The 17,377-nt window shown below is 54.8% G+C and overlaps 1 protein-coding gene across 3 annotated transcripts in view; it reads left to right on the forward strand.

Moving 5' to 3' along the window:
• The first annotated feature begins 7,489 nt into the window (after positions 1-7,489).
• The window catches only part of ZFPM1 (zinc finger protein, FOG family member 1), a 33,684-nt gene continuing 23,796 nt past the window's right edge, over positions 7,490-17,377 (forward strand). The window contains exon 1 of one of the 3 annotated variants that reach the window (XM_088172121.1): positions 7,490-7,733. In XM_088172121.1, the coding sequence (XP_088028247.1) occupies positions 7,694-7,733 (40 nt within the window). In that variant the 5' untranslated portion in view covers positions 7,490-7,693. Of the gene's footprint in view, positions 7,734-8,702; positions 9,484-17,377 lie in introns of those variants that run through there. The other 2 variants (XM_088172122.1, XM_088172123.1) reach the window with 2 other exon arrangements.

The following is a 17,377-nucleotide window of genomic DNA, read 5'->3' on the forward strand; positions in this document are numbered from 1 at the left end:
AAAACATTCAGCTTTAGGGAGAAAAATTCACTTTAGGGAAGGAATCCAACTTGGGGGGAAAAACACAATTAGGGGGAAAATACAACTTTGGTTTAAAAAAAAAGAACTTTAGGGGGAAAAAAAACAACTTTAGGGAAAAAACTCCTCTATGCTGGTACTCCATAGTGTCAAAAAGGTTACGTCACATTAAATGATCACGTTCTACAACCGAACTTTTGGATCCAGAAAGAAATCTCAGGTGCAAATGAGGACATGGAAAGATTTTATTGAAATACTCCCAAGTCAAGGAGGTGAAGTAATGCACTGATGTGATATGAACAGTCAGAGTACTTTGAGTCTGTCCTGCAATGATTTTTTGTTTTGTTTTAGAGTTAAAAGAAAAAAAAAAGAGGCTTTATTCTGTTAATATGTATCTTTACAATTCTTTGTATTGTATAAAAAAACTATTGTAGGTAATTTACCTTGGGTGCAATGTGTTCTGTCAAAAGTTTTTATTTTGATATTTTGTCCAGAGAAGCAGAGAGAGAGAGCAGGAAACGCCGTTTTATGATGTTGTCCGTGTGCTTTTAAAGTGCCTCTTTAATATTGTGAAATAAAGTATGAGATAAAAATATGGGGTGGTACTGTAAAGTCATCCATGATTAATCTTTTCAAATATATTCCAATATTTTCACAGAAATTCCTTGTCTCCGTGATATTTGTGGGATGTTTGAGGTGTCCTCTGTAAAGGGGCTGAGGAAGACCTTGGTGCCACTGCTGTCACCTCAGTGGTTTGCAAAATGTTGGAGCTTCTCAACAGTGAAGATGCTCCTGCAGCTCCTCTTCCTCACACATCTTGTCCAAGTGCTGCTCGTGGCAGGAGAGTCTTGTCCCACAGGGAGAAAACCCAAGGTGATGATGATGATGATGATGGTGGTGGTGGCCTGGTTTGGTGGCCATCAGCTGGTGATGGTGATGGCACAGTTTGGTCACCATCAGTTGGTTACAGTGGTGGCACAGTTTGGTCACCATCAGTTGGTGATGGTGATGGGGTTACCCAGTTTGGTCATGACCGAGTGTTGATGGCTCAGTTTGGTCATCAGCTTGTGGTGATGGTGAAGGTGATGGTGTTGGTGATGATGATGATGGCCCAGTTTAACCATCCCCATTTGTGATGGTGATGGGGATAATGATGGTGATGGCCCAATTTGGTCATCCCCAGTTTATGAAGATGGTGATGATGATGATGATGATGATGGTGATGGTGATGGTGTTAGTGATGATGATGGTGACAGTGCTGGTGACGGCCCTGTTTGCTCATCCCTGACTTATGATGGTGATGATGATGATGATGATGATGATGATGATGATGATGATGGTGCTGGTGAGGGCCCATTTTGCTCATCCCCATTTGATGATGATGACAGAGTTGGTGATTGCGATGCTGTTGCTGCTGGTGATGATGAGGATGAGGGGGATGATGATGATGCTGGTGAGGGCTCATTTTGCCCATCTCTTTTTTATGATGATGGTGATGGCAATGCTGCTGCTGCTGCTGAGGAGGAGGAGGAGGAGGATGATGATGATGGTGCTGGTGAGGGCCCATTTTTCTCATCCCCATGTGATGATGATGGTGATGATGACTGTGATGGCAATGCTGCTGCTGCTGATAATCATGATGAGGAGGAGGATGATGATGCTGGTGCTGGTGAGGGCCCATTTTTCTCATCCCCATGTGAGGATGGTGATGATGACAGTGATGGCAATGCTGCTGATGATGATGATGAGGAGGATGATGATGATGATGATGCTGGTGAGGGCCCATTTTTCTCATCCCCATGTGATGATGATGGTGATGATGACGGTGATAGCGATGCTGCTGCTGCTGCTGCTGGCGATTGATGATGAAGATGATGGCAGTGCTGATGAAGGCCCAGTTCTCCCGTCCCCACTTTGTCCTCGAGCTGACCTCTGGGCCGGGGTAGGAGCTGCCACGAGGGCGGTGTATTCCATCCTTTAATTACTGCCACAATCACAACACGGAGCCGCTGTCAGTGAGAGATAGCTCGGCACCGCCGGCTGGGATCCTCGCCACTCGGGGCTTGTAACTAAAACTGCAGGATTAATTTGATTAATTGATAGAATTATTTTCCAAACTACTCTTTTGTTTATGGAGGCTTAAAATGCTTGCCGCCTGCACCCTCCTGGTGTGTTGCAGAGTGGAGATAAAGTGGCTGAAAATAATTAGTATGGCTTAATTTAGGGAAAAAAATAACCTCAAAAGAATTTTGCAGAAAATTTAAGGCGGCACATTTTACTTTGTTTTGGCAGGAAATATTATGGAGCTGGAAATGGGACTTTTATGTTTTCCCTGTGCTATATTTCACCAGGGCAGCAAACCTGCGGGGCGGAGGAGGAGAATTTCATGCCTGGTTGTTGCCAGAGCTCTCCCACACCTCCAGATTCATCACCTGGGCAGCTGCAAATGAATCTCATGGGAGCCAGGGGAACGCTGAAGGGCTGGAACCCATCCCCAGGGCCCTGGGGTGGCTGCAGGGACCCCTTCCCAAAGCTGCACCCATTTTAAGGAAGCCCAGGACACAAGTGATGCTCACCTCAGGCTCTGCTCCCTCTGGGATGATGTTGGCATCATCCCCACATCTCTGGGGGCTGAATTATTTAATTAATCCTTTCCCCTCTAAATGTGAGTCTTTTTTCCCCCCCATTCTTTCACCCTGCTCTCACCCACATCCCAATCCCTCAGTCCCCCCCACCCATCAGCTCCTCTGAGCTCCCTAAAGCCCCCGGGTTTGCTGAGTCCTGCATTATCCAGCAGCGTTTGTCACTTGGAAGATTGCAGGCCCCTGTCACCGTAATTCCAGTGAGGATGCAAAGCCAGGCAGCTTCTCCCTGCTGGGGATTAACTCCCTGCTCAGCAGGAGCCAGCAGCACAGCGGGGCTCCCGTGGGACCTGGCACATCTGGGGGTCCCAACCCTGCACCCCCCGGGATTTGGGACCAATCTGCACCGTCCTGAGCCAGGATCTGCATCCTCAGGGATGGGACAGCTCCACAGCCGGCCCCAGGGTGGGTCTCATGGGAGGTGCCTGGCATTGATGAAGCCCCTTGGGGGATTTCTTGGCTTCTTGCCACCACTCTAAATTTTCCTCAAGCTGTTTGCTCTTCAACCCCCCCCGCCCCTCAATTCAGCTTTCTTTTCTCAGCCCCACATCCCAGTTTCTGAGCCAGAGGTGCTTTAAGCCTCTCCATAAAGCCTGGAGGATAACGGGATCCACCATGGTTGTCACGCTGCAAGCAGGGGCTGAAGATTTAGAATTTTTTTTTTCTTGCTTTTGAGTCAAATCTGGCCGTTCCTTGCACAGCAGGAATTTAAAGCTCAGCTCTCACCTTCCTCCCTGGGGTGTGTGGCTGGGACCACACGCAGCAGCAGGATCCTGCACCCCTGATGCTGAATTCATGCAGGAAAACCTGGAGCTCTGGGGGCTGTGAAGGGTGGGAACAGGAGCACAGGAACCTTGCAGCCCCCAGGGATGCCATCCTGCCAGCAGTGATGCTCCTGAAGCCCAGGAATTGGTTGGATTGCTCCTTTCGGGAGTTAGAACATCATTCCTGCAGATGGAGATCAATAAGAGGGAAGGGGAAATAAGCACTGAGGCATCCCAGGCTTGGGTTTGGGATGTGGGGGCTGCTCATCCACACATTCCCACCTGGTTCCAGGAGCATCCAGCATCATCTGTGCCAGGGGACGTTCAGGTTGGATATTAAAGGTTTCTCCAGCCCTGGCACAGCTGCTCAAGGCAGTGGCAGAGTCCCCATCCCTGGAGGGATTTAAAAGCCACGTGGATGTGGCACCTGGGGACATGGTTCAGTGGTGGCCTTGGCAGTGTTGAGGCTCGATGATCTTGGAGGCTTTTCAAACCTCAATAATTCTATGGTTGGGATTTGTTTTAATCCACTGCAGCTCCCAGGAGCCTGGAATTCCACAGCAGCCTCTCTGCACAGGACATGCCCAAGCCGTGCCCAAGTCATGGAGGGACGTGCCCAAGCCGTGCCCAAACCGTGCCCAAATCATGCCCAGGCTTTGCTCCTGCCTTGTCCAAGCCATGTCCTGCCCATGTCACATCCATGCCCAAGCCACAGAGGACCCCGGGCTGTTGGCAGCCACCCGAGGCTGAGCCACAGGCAGGTGACAAGTGGCACCCATGACCAGGTTCTGCTGCCAGCAGGTGGCAGGGCCTTTCTGCAGGTGGGGCACCGTGGTGCCAGTCCTCCCTCTTGGGACAAAAAAAAAACCCCTTGGTTTGAGAGACAGGTGTCTGCTAAGGAAGGCAGGAGCCTGTCTTGAAATGGAAAATGTAAACCCCCTCCCTCCTAATTATTATAATTTTGAAATTAAGGAGCTCTCAGAGCAAGGTATGGGAATAGGAATAACAGTTCTTTCACTAGGAAAATTAAAAAGAAAGTGCAGTAATAAAAAATAAACCCTAAACAATCAAACAAAACACTGACAGAGTCAGAATACAACGTGATACCCTGGTGCAGTCCCATTCCATGGTGGCTGCATCCTCCTGCAGTGACAGATGTGGTTCTGCTGGAGCAGGGCTCCTGCACAAGGTGCAGTTTTCCTCCAAAGCTGCAGGGATGATGTGCAAGGCTCTGGTTTTCCTCTGGGATGCAGTGGGAAAAGGCTGCTCTGCTGTTCCAAATCTCCCCTTTGATCTGGGTAGGAAATGCTCGGCTCCTGCCCTGGCTGGAGCATCTCCCCATGGGATGATGGAATTTGATCAGCCCTGCCCTGGGACTGCATGGCCATGGACAGAAAATATCCCCCCCTGGAGATAAAAATCACTGCTCCTCCTGCTTCCAACAGATGGTGATGGAATCCATACTGAGTTCATCCTGCATTGCAGCCCAAGACAAATCGGATTTTTTGAGCTGGAAAAAAAGCTGATTTTGGAGCCTTGGCAGACCGTGCTGGCACCGGGGGCTCAGCAAAGCTCCCCCAAGATTCCCCCCCAGCCATTCCTGAGCCCTGAAATCCGGCGGAGGCAGCGCCTCGGCTCTTCCCATTGACATTCCTGCTCCGCCACCTCCTGTCGCCGCGTCTCTAATAATATCAGGCCAGATTAATTGGCACTAATACAAATGTACACAGCTCCATAAAAAGATGTCACCTCGCTCACAATGGGGGGAACGGCTGCTCCCGCATTATCTCTGCTCTGCAGGCGTGTAATTCACTCCTCGGGAAAACACGCTATTTATTCGGCTCCCCTATAACAATCTCTCTGCAAACACCACGGCATCGGGAAGGGAGCTGGGAGACACCCAGCCCTGCCGCTGTCACCGCCACCGTGTCGCTTGTCCCCGTGCAGGGGCACCCAAGGGTCCCTCCAGGGAATGGGGCAGAGGGATGCGGGATTTCGGGATGTCCCCACACCGGGATTATCCAGCCCTTGGGTGCGAATTGTCGGGTCTGGGGAAGGGGTCTCAGTGGCTCTGGGATGGTGCCAAAAAGGGAATTAAAGGGATAGTGGCAAGGAATGTGCCAGGGGAAGGACCACAACCTGTTTCCTTCGCTCCCCAGGGCAGGGCAGCAGCACCCGCCGGCTCCAGCGGGGATTTTTGGGCATTTTTTGGGGGGGAGAAGCAGCTCCCCGTGGGTGTGACAATGTCCCCTCGTCCCCTCGGGATGCTGCCACCGCTTTTTCCAGCACAAAGAGCCGGGGATAGCCCCCATCCCCCTGCTGCCTCCCGAGGAGAGGAAATTTGGGCGCCTCGTCGGTGTTGGCTCACCCCCAGCCCCTCAAATCCGTGCAGTTAATGATGCTGTGTTTAATTAAATGGTTGTCTAATTATTTCGGCGTAAGCAAACACGCCAGGTGAGTGCCACGGGAGCTGCGGTGCCGCTGGAGATCCATGGATGTGCCAGAGCACCCGGCTGGATCTGCGGTGCCCCCCAGCCCCAAAATCCCTGGAGAAGAACCGGGGGGAGGCTGGAGACCCCCGAAAGAACCGGGGTGGATTTGGGCTCGCCAGCAGCAGCCCCTGATGGAGTCAGAACCATCGCGAGTGACACAGAGCAGAGGCCACTGCGGGCTCCTTGGGCCGGACCTAGCAAAGCCGGGCTGGGAAGGAAAGGAAAGGCTCTGGAAGATGAGCTGCTCCCCCGGGGGGGTTGGTCTCCAGGAAGGCGGCGATTCGAGGCCACTCGAGGTGAAAGGCGCCGCCAGGTTCGTTTTGGGGGGTGGTCAGCCAAGGTGGGGGGGCCAGCAGAGCCTTGAACTCAACAGCATCTCCCTCCTTCCATAGGGTTTTTTTTTTCTCCCCTGGATCTCTTCTTAATTCCTAACTTAATTTCTTTTGACATCCTCATTGCCGGTTTGACCTCTTTACTGGAATCATGTGCTGCTTAAAACTCATTATCCCACCATTGAAACAGGAAGTTAATTAAAAACCCTTTAAAAAAAAAAAAGAAGAAGAAGAAGAAAAGGGGGGAAAAAAGCACATCCCATGTCAGGGGATAGATGGAGAAGGGATATGACCAAGCTGTGCCATGTCCCCACAGCCCACCAGCTCCTCCACTGATCCAAAAACTCCATCATTTTTTGGGGACCACCAGCCATCACCACCAGCAAATCGCCCTGATCCAAGACCAGTCATGGGCAAGGTCCAGTTTGGAAGAAATTATTATTTTTCACAGGAAAATATTCCCATCATGGATCCAAAAATCTAAGTGGCTACTGTTTAACCCACATTTCACCCGAAAATTTCTTCATGCTCACAGGTCACCTGGCAGGGATGATGCCAAGGGGGGACCCCAGGACCCCTACACTGTCCCCAGGGTGTCCTGGGGTGTCACCGACCCCAAGCTGGGATCACGGTGGCCACAGAAGTCACCAGGCCATTCGTCTGGAAATGAGAGGGGTTCTAAGGGATCCAAAAGAGAGCCCCTGGGGACCCCACAGAAAGGTTTGGGGGCCTATAAGAGGCTTTGAGGATCTGCAAAAGGTGAATTAGGCACCAGTGAGGGCACTGAGGTCCCAGCAGAGGGGTTGCTGTGTGTGTAGGAGCTTCCAGAGATACCACAAGGGACCCCAAAGGGGAATTTGGGGAACCCAAAGAAGGACTGAGGACCCCAAAAGGAGAGTCTGGGATGCTGAGCATGGGCTGTGGAACCCAAAAGGGGGGTCCGACCTATCGGGGTGGGGTCAGAAACCCAGAGCAGAGAGCGGAGCCTGCTGGGGCTCGCCGGGGACACGCGGGAGGTTTTTGGGGACCCCGCGGGGGGGGAGCGGAGGGCGCGGAGCCCCCGCAGGGACCGATCATCGAAGCCCCGCCCCCTTTCCCCGTTAGCCCCGCCCCCCTAGCAGCCCCCGCCCCTTTGCGCGCGCGCCATCCGGTGGGCGTGGCCGGCGGGGGGCGGGGGCCTATGGGCGGCCGCGGCGGCGGCGCAGGCCCCGCCCCCCCGGAGCGCTCCGCGGGTTTGATCCGGCGCGGCGCCCATTGAGAAAATCCCGCGGCGGCGGCGGCGGCGGCTTCGCTCCGCCGAGCACGGCCCGGCCCCGGCCCCGGCCCGGCCCCGGCCCCGCGGGCGGGCGGGCGGGCATGAGAGCAGCCGGGGGCCCGCCCGCCGCCACCCACCTGCCGCCCGCCCAGCCGCCAGCCGGGGCGCCGGGCTCGCCCCTCGCCGAGCGATGTCCAGGAGGAAACAGAGCAACCCCCGGCAGATCAAACGTGAGTCGCCGCTAGCGGTACTCCCCTCCCTTGTTCTGTGCTGGCCACGGCACCCTCCCCTCCTTGTTTTTATGCGCCACCCCTACGGCGGCAGCGCTCCCGCACCTCCTCGCTCGGTCCCCCCGGGACACACCCGGGACACACCGGGGAGCCACCCGGGACGGCCGCCGTGGGTTCCCGTTCCCACTACCGGCCGCTCGCCCGCCTTGGTCTCTGTCCCCGCCGCTCCCCCGTCCCGCGCCGCCTCCCCCCCGCCAGCGCGGTGGCTCCGGTACCGGCTCCCGATGGGGGCCCTGATAAGGCTTTAAAATATTCCGTTCTGCAAGTCCCGTCCTGATAACATCGCTCTGTCGGGACGGCCTGAAATTGTGATCTTATCTCCCCCGCCTGCCTCCCATCCAACGCCGGCAGCCGGGGCCAGGGGCTCCCCAAACCGCCCCCCCGGGGGCTCCCCATCGCCGCTGGGCCACCCCAGCCCTGCCAGGGGCTCCTCACCATGGGGACAGCACCCCGACCCTGCCAGGGGCTCCCCTTCCCGCATGGAGACCCCCATTTGCCTGGGTGCCGCTGGACCCGCCGTGCCACCGTCCCCATGCGCCATGGTCCCCATGTGCCATCCTCCCCACCGGCCACGCTGTCCTTGACCCTCCACCCTTCCCTGTGTCCCCCCCCGCCCTAAATCCCTCTTTGCATCCCGGCCCAGGTGGGACGTGGCCATAAGGAGCGGCCACAGGGTCCCACGGGACTTTGGTCACATCCCTGTGGAATGGTGATTCCAGAGGGTCTCGCTGCCCACGAGCCGGGCTCTTGTTTTTTTGCTCCAGTGAGGATGTACCAGCAAGGCAGAGAAATCCTGCAAAGTGCTGGAAGTTTTTCGGTGCCGGGCTCAGCTTGGCTTTTCTCCTTCCTCTCCGGTGTGTGTGTGTGTGTGTTTTTTTTCTTTCCCCCTCGAGTCGATGGAAGCTGCTGATAAGAGGGAGATGGGAGGATAGGGAAGGCTGGCCACCATGTGATAATCTACCTTTATCTTTCTCCTGAAATAATTGCAAGGCTGAGTTGCACCTACCTGTTTCCCTGCCTGGGGTGATTGCTGTGGTGATAACGCTCAGCTAGACTTTTACCCGGGGAGAGTTAAAAATAGTCCCAGCTGCCTTTTTTTTTTTTTTTTTTTTTTTTTTCGGGATCCTTTTCTCCTCTGGCTTTATCCAACTTCCGCGGCTTTATTTCGGCAAAAAGCCCTGCCTGGGTAACTCCAGCTCGTCCAACCGGGAGCGTTCAGACCGGAGCGAGCGGTAGCGCTGGAATGACACTGCTCCCTCCCTGCGGGAGCTGGTGGGATGCCTGATCCCAGTAACCACCAGCGTGGACTTTAATGGGGCAAACTGGGGCAGGACGAGGCCGTGGCAGCTCGGCCGGGCGGCGGCGGCTCCTCGTATCTCCTTCCTCTGCTGCTTTTCTGCAGAGATGTGAAGAAATGATAAAGTGGGAGGCTGATCTCAGGCCGCCGGCGATGGCCAAAACTGATTAAAGAGCTGAGAGCTTGGAAGCCTTCCTGTATGTGTCAACATGAAAACAGTCATTAGAGGCGGCGAGCGCGGCGAGAGCGCCCTGCCGCTGCTCCATCAGGGAAGGTATGCATGAATCAGGGCTCCGGTAACCAGACTCCTCTCATGTACAGACCGGACCTGTTTCCACAAAGTCTATCCTCCTTATCATCTCGGCTGGAGCATTAAAAACCTCCTCCAGATTGGTATCTGCTGATTTTATTTTCCTGGGTGACGCGATGTTCTCGCTCTGGGCTTCGCCTTCTCTTGTGGGGTTGGGGTTTTGTTGTTTTTTGATTTGTTTTTTTGTTTTTTTGTTGTTTTTTTTTTTGAAGCCCGATGCGAGGCGCAGATTAAGGCTCGCGGGGAGATCGCCGGGAGAGCGGGCGATCGCCAGCAAAGATAAGACAAAGATCAGACACCGGACTATATTTAACCAGCTGCTTTAACCTTCCTTTTTTCTTCGTGCCTTTCCTGGCTGGAGCCGTGCGGGGATGGAGGGGCCGGGGGTGCCGCTCCCTCCTTCCCTCCCAGCCCCCCCGGCAGCGGCGGTGGCACACGGTGGGGAGGCTTTGAAAGCCGATTGCATCGCGATGGTGGCTTTTGATAGCAGAGAAAACACCCCGAGCATCTCTCCCTTTCATTTTTGGGGGTTCCTGCCCGCAGAGGACAGTTTCTTGCCATCCCTGCCTGTACCACCAACCTCCCTGCAGCAGCTGCTGCTTTATGGGGTGGCTTATTTTTTTTTTCTGTCTCTCTTTTTTTTTTTTTTTTTTGTGTGTGTGTCTGTCTTTTGTTCTGCTGGTAGATAGATGTGAGGGGCTGATAGGGAGCAGGAGCTGATCTCCAACCCAGATAGCCTGTTATATTTATTAACTTCAAACATGGGAGCGCGGGCGCCCAGCTGATGAGCGAGGCTCTGGCAGCTGCCGGTGCTTTCGCAGCGCCGGGTCCTGCGATGGGGGAGCCTGATAAGCGGGAGATTGATCTCATCGCGCTGATGTGCCTCCCCCTCCCTTGTTCTTTTAATACAGATTTTTTTTTTTTTTTTTTTTTGTTCCTAAGCGAGCTGGAAGCGAATGTTTTGTCATAGTTGCAGGGGCCTGTTTGTGGTTATTTTTTTTTTTTTCTTTTACGGTGGGTTTTGTTGTTTTTTTTTTTTTTTTCCTTTTCCCTTTTTATTCTGAGCTCAGCTGCAGTAGATCTGAGCTGCTGATAAGCGCCAAGCCCCGATCTCCATCCTGATAGAGATTGCCAGGGTTGATAAGGACCACTTATCTCTCCCCACCAGACCGGAGCAGGATTCGCTACAACAACAAACACAGCAAAGAGGGGCAAAAGGGCTCCAACAATTTGTTCCACTGCAGATGTGATTAACGCAGGCGCTTTAATTATCTGATGGGGGGCAGCTGCATGTGTGTTTTTATTTCTCAAGGTGGTGGGGTGGTTCTCCCCCCCTCCACGTGCTCTGTGGAACGAGCTGGGCTGAGAAGCCGAGCTCTCCCAGCTCCTGTTATCGGCTGCAGATGTTGCATTAGTTTGATGAGAGCTTTGACTTTTTTTTGATGATTATCTCTCATTCTGCTCCGCCGAGCGAGCGCACGGGGCTGGGGTGGAGGGGGGGAGGTAAAAACACCGTCGTATTTTTGCATGTGGATTTTCTTTAATTGCTATTAGATGGTGTCAGATAACGAGTGTGATCTGCGCTGTTAAAGCCGCCGTCTCTTCGTGGGGGTGTGTTGGGCTGGGTGGTTTTATTTTTATTTTTTTCCTTTCCTCCTGCACGCTCGGCTGCTCGCCCGTCCCGCGTGGGCTCGGTGGCGATGCCGGGAAGGGGATGGTGGAGCCGGGCAGGGGGTGCCCGTGGGAGCCGTCCTTCCCGGGAGCTTGGAAAATTGCTTTTCTTCTAAAGATGACAGTGGCCAAACCCAGCGTCTATTTTTAGCGGCGGCGTGGTGAGCCGGTGGCGTGGGATGCTCCGGGCACGCCTCCTGCCCGCTCCTTCCCGCTGCCTTCCCTTCCCTGAGTCGCTCCTTCCCTTGCAGGTGACTCTGGTTCAGCCTCTTCTGGTTGCTGCTTTTTTGTTTGTTTGTTTGTATTTTTTTTTTTTGCCTGTTTTCCTCCTTGCGCTCTGATGCAGCCGCGCTTTTCCATCCCCGCCACCTCCGTGCCTCAGTTTCCCCATCCGCGCCTCCGGGCTGGGGTGGGTGGGGGGTGTTTGGGGAGGTGCTACCCTGGGGTGCGCCGTGGGGTGGGGAGAGTTTGATCCCGGGATGAGCCGGGTACCAGCAGGGAAACTCTGCTCCAAAAACTGGAATTTTCTGCACATCCCGGGGCTCCCCCAGCCCCCCCCTTCCCCCCGTACCCCACTCCTGGCATCCCCAGGGTGGCATCCCCGTGTCCCACATGTCTGCTACACCCACGGGCGCTGCCTGCCTGCCAACCCCTCCCCTCTTGTGCAAACACCCCGAGGCATTTGCCAGCCCTGGCGCGGTGGCATCCGACTGGCACTGGCGGGGGTGCGGGTGGCAAAGCCCTGTGGCGCGGCTGCCCCCGCAGTGGCTCTGCCCATCCTGGCTGTCACTGGCCTCTTGGGATGTGCTGTGGGTGACATCAGGGGCTCCCAGGGCTGGGGACCCATCGTGGTCCTCACAGGTGGGATTGGGAGTGACCCCTGGGCTGTGGGGCTGCTCGGATGCCAGTGGGATACTGGTGGGATGCACCCAGCAGAGCCCACCGTGGGGAGTTGTCCCCACCATCCCCAGGTGTTTCCCACAATTCCTGCTCAGTGGAGGATGTGGTGATGCTGGAAGAAGTTTCCCTCCTCTTCCACAGCCAGGTGTGAGCATCCCTGCAGGCCCCAGCTCCAGGAGAAGGGTTGGCACCTGGTGGCCAAAGGGAGAGCTCAGAGCAGGAAATCATTGATAATCCATGGATAATGGAGAAATAGCACTGGTGGCCAGTGCCACCTGCCAGCTCTGGGACACTTCATCCCTCGACGCCAGGACACCCTGTAGCACTGGTGGCCACCAGCCCCATGCTCTGCCAGCCGTGGGATGCATCATCCCTCGATGCCAGGGCACCCTTTTGGGACCATGCTGGGGGTGTATCCTAGGGTGGCTCTTCTGGCCATCCCCATCTCTGCAGCAGGCAGGGAGGATGAGGAGGATGCTCAGGGAGCAAGGTCTGGAGCCGAGCTGGCCATGGCTGAACGAGTTCTGCCAAGAGCCCGGCACATCCCTGCTGGAGCGAGGGAGGCTTTGCCAGGCGGCTCCTCCAGGGCTCGTGGGCGCTGGGGTTGGGTTGGTTTTGTGCCTGTTGCTGCTTTTCCACCTCCTGAGCCCCAAAGGGACGCCCCCAGCCCGGGCACACGGGGCAGGCACAGAGCCACAGCGATGGAGTGTCCCTGGCATCCTGAGGAAGTCACCTCCAGCCGGGATTTGCACCTCGGGATCCCAAGTGGTGAGGTTGGGCAAGGTTTTATTTTCCATGGTGAATCACGAGGCCACCTAGCAAGCTGCAGCTTTGCCTTTGGCCAAGTTGTGATGTGGCCAGCTCGGCAATCAAGGCTTGGGAAGAAAGCAATCCTTTCCCCACAGGGAATTGTGCAAGGAGGAAATGCCAAGGTTCCTGGAGAGGGGCAGCCCCTGGGATGCCACAGCAGCACCCCAAAGGCATCACCACATCCATATCCATCCTGGCACAGCAATCTCCGTGTCCTGTGACATTCCCAGCCCTGAGGGGACACCCACAATCCTGGGAAAGGAAAGGACAGCGCTGCCCAAACTGGGAGCAGCAGGGCTGGGGATGGAGCTGCTGGTGTTGGTGGATTTGGGGTCAAACACAGCCGTGCTGGCCGAAGGAAGAGGATGTTCTCAGGATGTTTTCCATGCGTGCCGTCCATCCTGCTGCAAAAAAATCCAACGTGATCCGCCTTGGAAAACACTGGATGGGGCGTTGGTGTGGAGGGAAAAGCAGCCCAGACCTTCCAGAGAGGCACAGCCAGGGCTCAGAGCTGATGGTGCTCGGAGAGAGGGATGTGAGCTCTGAGCAGGAGCCAGCAACCTGGAGCTTCTCAGAATTCAACATTTAAGAAGATAAATTGGAAAAGGCCTCTGTGCCAGCCCTGCACCTCGCTCCACCTCTGCTCCATGCCGAGGGCATGGATTTTTCATCCTGTGGGGCCAAAATATCAGCTCCCCCACTTTGGAGAAGAGCAGGAATAGGAGCAGGAGGCTGATATCTCCTTTTTTTTTTTTTTTTTTTCTGCGCCACATCCCATGACTCCTTTTGCTGCCTGACTCAGGGCTTTTGGCCGCTCTGGCTTGGCCGGGCTGTGTCCTGCTGCTCCTTTTATCAGGAAAGTTCAAGTGTTTCGGGGTAATACAGTTCCCTCTTCCGATGGCTGCCCGGCAAAGGCTCCACATTGTTCCTGCAGCAGCATGTTTTTTTGGAAGGGCTGAAATGGCGAAAGGAATGCAACTGCTGACCTTGGGCTGCAGTGGGGTTAAGGAGTGTGTGCCTATGAGTCACTCCAGATAAGAGCCTTCCACGGCTTTTTTCCTCCAAAATAATTCTTTATCTCCTCTTTCTCACATCAACATATTTTCTTGACATCTCCCATTCGATAGCGCGTGGAGGAAATGTGCTCCTCTAATTTGTTCATCTGATGAAATGTGGATCCATTGTTTTCCCTCGGCCTTGGCCGGCTGGGAGGGTGACCCTAGGATTTGGGGATGTGCCCAGGCCTTGGGGATGCTCAGTGGGGTCATGGCCTGGAGATTTTGGGATCACTGGCGTGGGGTTTTGGGGTGTTTGATGGGGTCAGTGCCTGGAGTTTGGCAGCGTTTAGGATCGGTGCCTGCGTTTTTGAGGGTTCCTGTTGGGAACAGTGCCTGGAGATTTTTGGGACATTCAGTGGGGTCAGTGCCTGGAGCTTTGGGAATGTTTAAGAATGATGCCTGCAGTTTTGAGACTGCAAACCCAGTGTTTGGGGGTGTTTGATGGGGTGGGTACCCTTTGCTTTGGGGTTGGAGCCCAAGATTTTGGGAATGTTTGGAACCCTGGACTTTGGGGTTTGCCAACAGATTCAGTGCCTGGGGCTTTAAGGATGTGCCTTGAGGTCAGTGCCCAGGAATTTATGGATGCTTGAAGGAGTTTGGGATTCACCTTAAGGCTGTGCCTGAGGCTTTGGGGATGCTCAGCAGGGTCAGTCGCTGTAGCTTTAGGAATGCACCTAGGGATTGTACCCAGGGTTTTGGGATGTTTGGTGATATTGGTGCCTGAGGTTTTGGGAGGTGCTTCTCAGGCTCAGTGCCTGGGGTTTGGGAATGTGCCTTAGGGTTGATACTCAGAGCTTTTGGGATGCTCGGTGGGGTCAGTCCCTGTAGCTTTAGGAGCACGCCTGGGGATGGTACCCAGGGTTTAGGGATGCTTGATGGGATCGGTGCCTGGGGTTTTGGGGTTAGTGCCTGGGCTTTGAGGATGCACCTTAGGGTCGATAACCAGAGCTTTTGGGATGCTCAATGAGGTGAGTCCCCATGGCTTTAGAGCTGTTCCTCCAGGGCAGTACCCAGAGCTTTTGGGATGTTCAGTGGGGTCAGTCCCTGTAGCTTTAGGAACACGCCTAGGGATGGTACCCAGGATTTTGGGATGCTTGGTGAGATCGGTGCCTGGGCTTTGGGAATGCACCTTAGCGTCGATACCCAGAGTTTTTGGGGTGCTCAGTGAGGTCAATCCCCATGGCTTTGAAGCTGTTCCTCCAGGACAGCACCCAGGACTTTCGGGATGCGAGCCTGGCAGCAGCAGCAGGGAGAGCATCCCCATCTGTGCCAAAGCCGCTTTTCCCTCCCCTCCCTTCCTTGCTCCGCCGGGAAGTTTGGCCGCTCTCTCTTCTCCATCTCCCAGCCGAGGCCTCTCATGCTCCTCGCAGCTCCTATGATAATGCGGAAAGTTGAACTGGCCCCATTACTGCGCTGCGATGGTTGCCGCGATAAGGGCCCGATAATGGCAGCGATAGCGGCGGCTCGGTAGCCAATGGCTCTGCCGCTCCTCCCATTAACATTCCCCACCACGGCCGGGCTCGGAGCTGCCTATCTGCTCTCCATTTCCACTCCTCCGCTAGATAAGAATGGAAATACTGACTTCATAGCTCACTGATTAAAGTGTCTGGATTTCTTGATAATACACAGATAAATTATGTTTTTCAAAAAGAAGGTAGGGAAGGGAGTGCGAGGGGAGGGAAAAACCTCCAGTCCATTTTTATTATTTTTTTTTTTTTCTCTTCCTTCCCTGTTTCTGGCCGTGCCCTGGGAGTTGGGTTTTTGCTGCTCCAAAATGCTTTTCCCGACAGGAAGGCAGAGCCCTGTGAGGTGCCCTCAGGAATGGGGGGACAAAGGATTTTTGGCAGCCACGTGGGTGGGGGTGTAGGGCACATCCAGTCAGGTCCCTGTGCTGGGATGGAGATGCTGTTCCTGCATCCTGGGACCTGCTCCCATCATTGGCATCTCGGGCTTTGCCAGCTGTGCCACATTGCCAGGATCCTGGTGGTGCCAGGGGCATCTCAGGTGGGATTTGTCCCCAGGCTGGCAGCACCCACGGATGCTCAGGAAGCATTTCCATTTCTCTGGTTCTCCTGCAGGATGCTGCCCTGGGTACTTTGCCTCATCCCCCTGCCCCATCCATCCTCAACTCCTTGACTTTCCTCACTCATCATCCCCACTGGAGCAAACAGAGCTTCCAGACTTTTTGGTTTGGAAAAGGTATCGACCACGAGCCTCTGAGTTTGTTTCATCTAAATATAAAACTAAAGAGCAAACAGTATAAAGTTCATTTTTTAATGTGCTGCCCCATTCCAGTTGGGCTGCTCTCTTTATTTTTTTTAGGGGAACTGTGATAAAAAGCAGAGATAAAGCCAGGACTGTTTTGTGTAGGAGTCTGTATCTGTGTTATCTATCTCCCTTTTTCACTCTCCGAGCAGCTCTGTTGTTTTTCGCTCTTATCTCGCTCCACCAAAATGCCAAGAACAGGAAAAAAAAAAAAATTAGAAAAAAGAAAGAGAGAGAGGCAGCGCAGGCACGTTTGCACGGAGAGAACTCGGCGTCCACGGAGCTGGGCAGGAGAAGGGCTTGGAGTTGAGGGATGGTGTGCTGGGAAGGCAGGGAAGGATTTTGGGAGCAGTGCTGTCCCAGGGATCTCCGTGTGCCAGGCTCGGTGCCACCCAACCTGGCTGTGCCCTCTGAGGGTCCCTGCCTGCCCCTGGAGCCCCCACGGTTCCTGTTCACGTCCCTGGAGTGTTCCAGGATGGCTCTGAGAGCTGGGATTGGGCATCCTGAGGGACTGGGAGCAGCAGGGACATGGCAGCCAGAGCAGCTTTGCTGCTGTCCCCATCCTTGTCCCCATCCTTGTCCCCATCCTTGTCCCCATCCTTGTCCCCATCCTTGTCCCCATCCTTGTCCCCATCCTTGTCCCCATCCTTGTCCCCATCCTTGTCCCCATCCTTGTCCCCATCCTTGTCCCCATCCTTGTCCCCATCCTTGTCCCCATCCTTGTCCCCATCCTTGTCCCCATCCTTGTCCCCATCCCTCCAGCCATGTCGTCACCCCGAGCTGGGTGGACACTGAAAACCATTCCTGTTCCCTTTCCATCGCTTTCGGGAGCAGGATGGACCTGGCAGGGCCTGGAGAGTTCCCACAGGAAGGGGGATGGCTCCAGCTCAGTTCTCCAGGGTAATTTGTCGCTGGATTAGCCCAGAGCTTGACCTGTGTCCTCGCTGTCACCTGGAATTGATGTGCTGCGAGTGCTGCCTGAGCATCCCCACCCCCAGCTGTTATTCCAGGTGGGAGAAGAAGGATCCCAGTTGAGAGGGATTTTCCCCCAGTTCTGCCCTTTGGCAGGGAGCAGGGGTGGCTGCTCAGAGCCTGATCATCACGGATGGAATTTTGGAATTTCTTTCCCACACTGGTGCGTATCAGCGCCCGCATCCTGCATCACCACGGGGATAAACACCTCGAGCTGCTCTTGGATGGGGTTTGGATGGAGACAGCTCCAGTCTCCATCCCAGTGAGGAGCCCAGACTGTCGCAGTGTGCCCAGCTGCCTC

Source organism: Sturnus vulgaris, chromosome 12 (assembly GCF_052056855.1).
Source record: "Sturnus vulgaris isolate bStuVul1 chromosome 12, bStuVul1.hap1, whole genome shotgun sequence".
In the NCBI taxonomy this organism is placed as follows: Eukaryota; Metazoa; Chordata; class Aves; order Passeriformes; family Sturnidae; genus Sturnus; species Sturnus vulgaris.